This window comes from Gracilinanus agilis, chromosome 4, assembly GCF_016433145.1.
Source record: "Gracilinanus agilis isolate LMUSP501 chromosome 4, AgileGrace, whole genome shotgun sequence".
Taxonomy (NCBI): Eukaryota; Metazoa; Chordata; class Mammalia; order Didelphimorphia; family Didelphidae; genus Gracilinanus; species Gracilinanus agilis.
In genome coordinates this window covers 13,908,573-13,909,903 of record NC_058133.1, presented here as the reverse complement: position 1 = coordinate 13,909,903, position 1,331 = coordinate 13,908,573, and the positions used below count along the sequence as shown (strand labels likewise).

General features: G+C 60.9%; 1 protein-coding gene across 1 annotated transcript in view; it reads left to right on the top strand.

The window, feature by feature from the left end:
* The first annotated feature begins 1,007 nt into the window (after nucleotides 1-1,007).
* ROR1 (receptor tyrosine kinase like orphan receptor 1) overlaps nucleotides 1,008-1,331 on the top strand; it is a 122,316-nt gene continuing 121,992 nt past the window's right edge. Inside the window, exon 1 of the mRNA XM_044674771.1 lies at nucleotides 1,008-1,212. Within this exon, the coding sequence (XP_044530706.1) occupies nucleotides 1,008-1,212 (205 nt within the window). The remainder of the gene's footprint in view (nucleotides 1,213-1,331) is intronic.

Here is a 1,331-nt window from a genome sequence, read left to right as displayed (position 1 = left end):
CCTTCCCCCTTCCCGGCCGTTCCCTCTCCATCCCTTCCTCCACACGACTGCCAGTGTGGTCATCCTAAGGCACAGGTCTGACCTCGTCATTCCTTTCCTCAAGAACCCTGCATAGCTCCTTACGGCTTCTTGTTCTACCTCCCCTGCCTCCAAGCAGCTTCCTTTCTCCCAGGGGATACAGCAGGGAAGCAAACAGTAGAGATCCGACCTTGCGAGATCGCTTAGACTCTGCCACCATCTTGGTTTTTAAAGCCCTTCTGTGGGGCAGCTCAGTGGCGTGGTGGAGAGTGTCTCAAGGGCCGGGCTTTGAAATGTGAGGTCCTGGGTTCAAATGTGGCCTTAGACACTTCCTCGTTGTGTGACCCTGGGCAAGTCCCTTGACCCCAGGTGCCTGGCCTTTACCGCTCTTCTGCCTTGGAACTGGCAAGTAGTATCAGCTCCTCGCTCGAAGCTCAGTCAGTCAATAAAATGAAGCCCGTCTGCTCTGCAGACAACGTTCAGGCTCCCCCCAGAAAGAAAGTAGAACGGGAGGAAGATGATAAAAAAGGACGTCGCCATTCCCAGGTGCTTCTGGCGCCGCCCTCTCGGGCAGGCCTCTCATCGGGGCCTCCGCCGTTCTCTCATCCGGGGTCCCTGTGCCGGGTGGAAGCACGAGAGGCGTCATCCGCCCCTTCTCAGAGGGGAAGACGGAGCCCCGGGAGGGGTCCGAGGGAGGCCATGGGGGGGCAGAAACACGCTCGTCACGTAGCATTTTCCTAGTCCGCGTCCAGCAGCCGCTTCACTTCCTTTATGGCTGAGGGAGCCCCGGCGGGAGAAGCCGGTGACTCTCGGGAGGCCTGCTCGGCTCTCTCCCTCCAGGACTGCCTGGGGCGAGGCTCGGGGTGCAGGGACGGGTGTCAGCCCACCCTTACTATCATGTTATTGACACTGATTGTTAAATATAAGCATAATAATAATAAGAGGTATGAATATTACTCCCCCTTTAATAAGTCCAGGAAGGCCCTGTGATGTCGTCCCACGGAGGACTCCCCGACCCTGGGCAGGCGGCCCGGCCCGGCCTGGGCGTGTCCCGGGGTCTGTGGCCGGAGGCTCCTGCTCGAGGTCGGGGTCTCTGGGGAGCGCAGGGCCGTGACACCATAGCTCGGGATGGAGTCGTGGGCTCTAGGACGGGACGGCCGCCTGCGGTGTGCCGGGCACTGCGCAGGGAGCTCCGTAAGCCGTTACTCACGCCATCAGCCAGGCTGGCCGGGGGCGTTTTAGACGGGGCTGGAAGGCCGCCTGCCTGTGCCAGGCGAGGTTTCCCGTGCGGGTCGGGAGGAGCCGTCCATCAT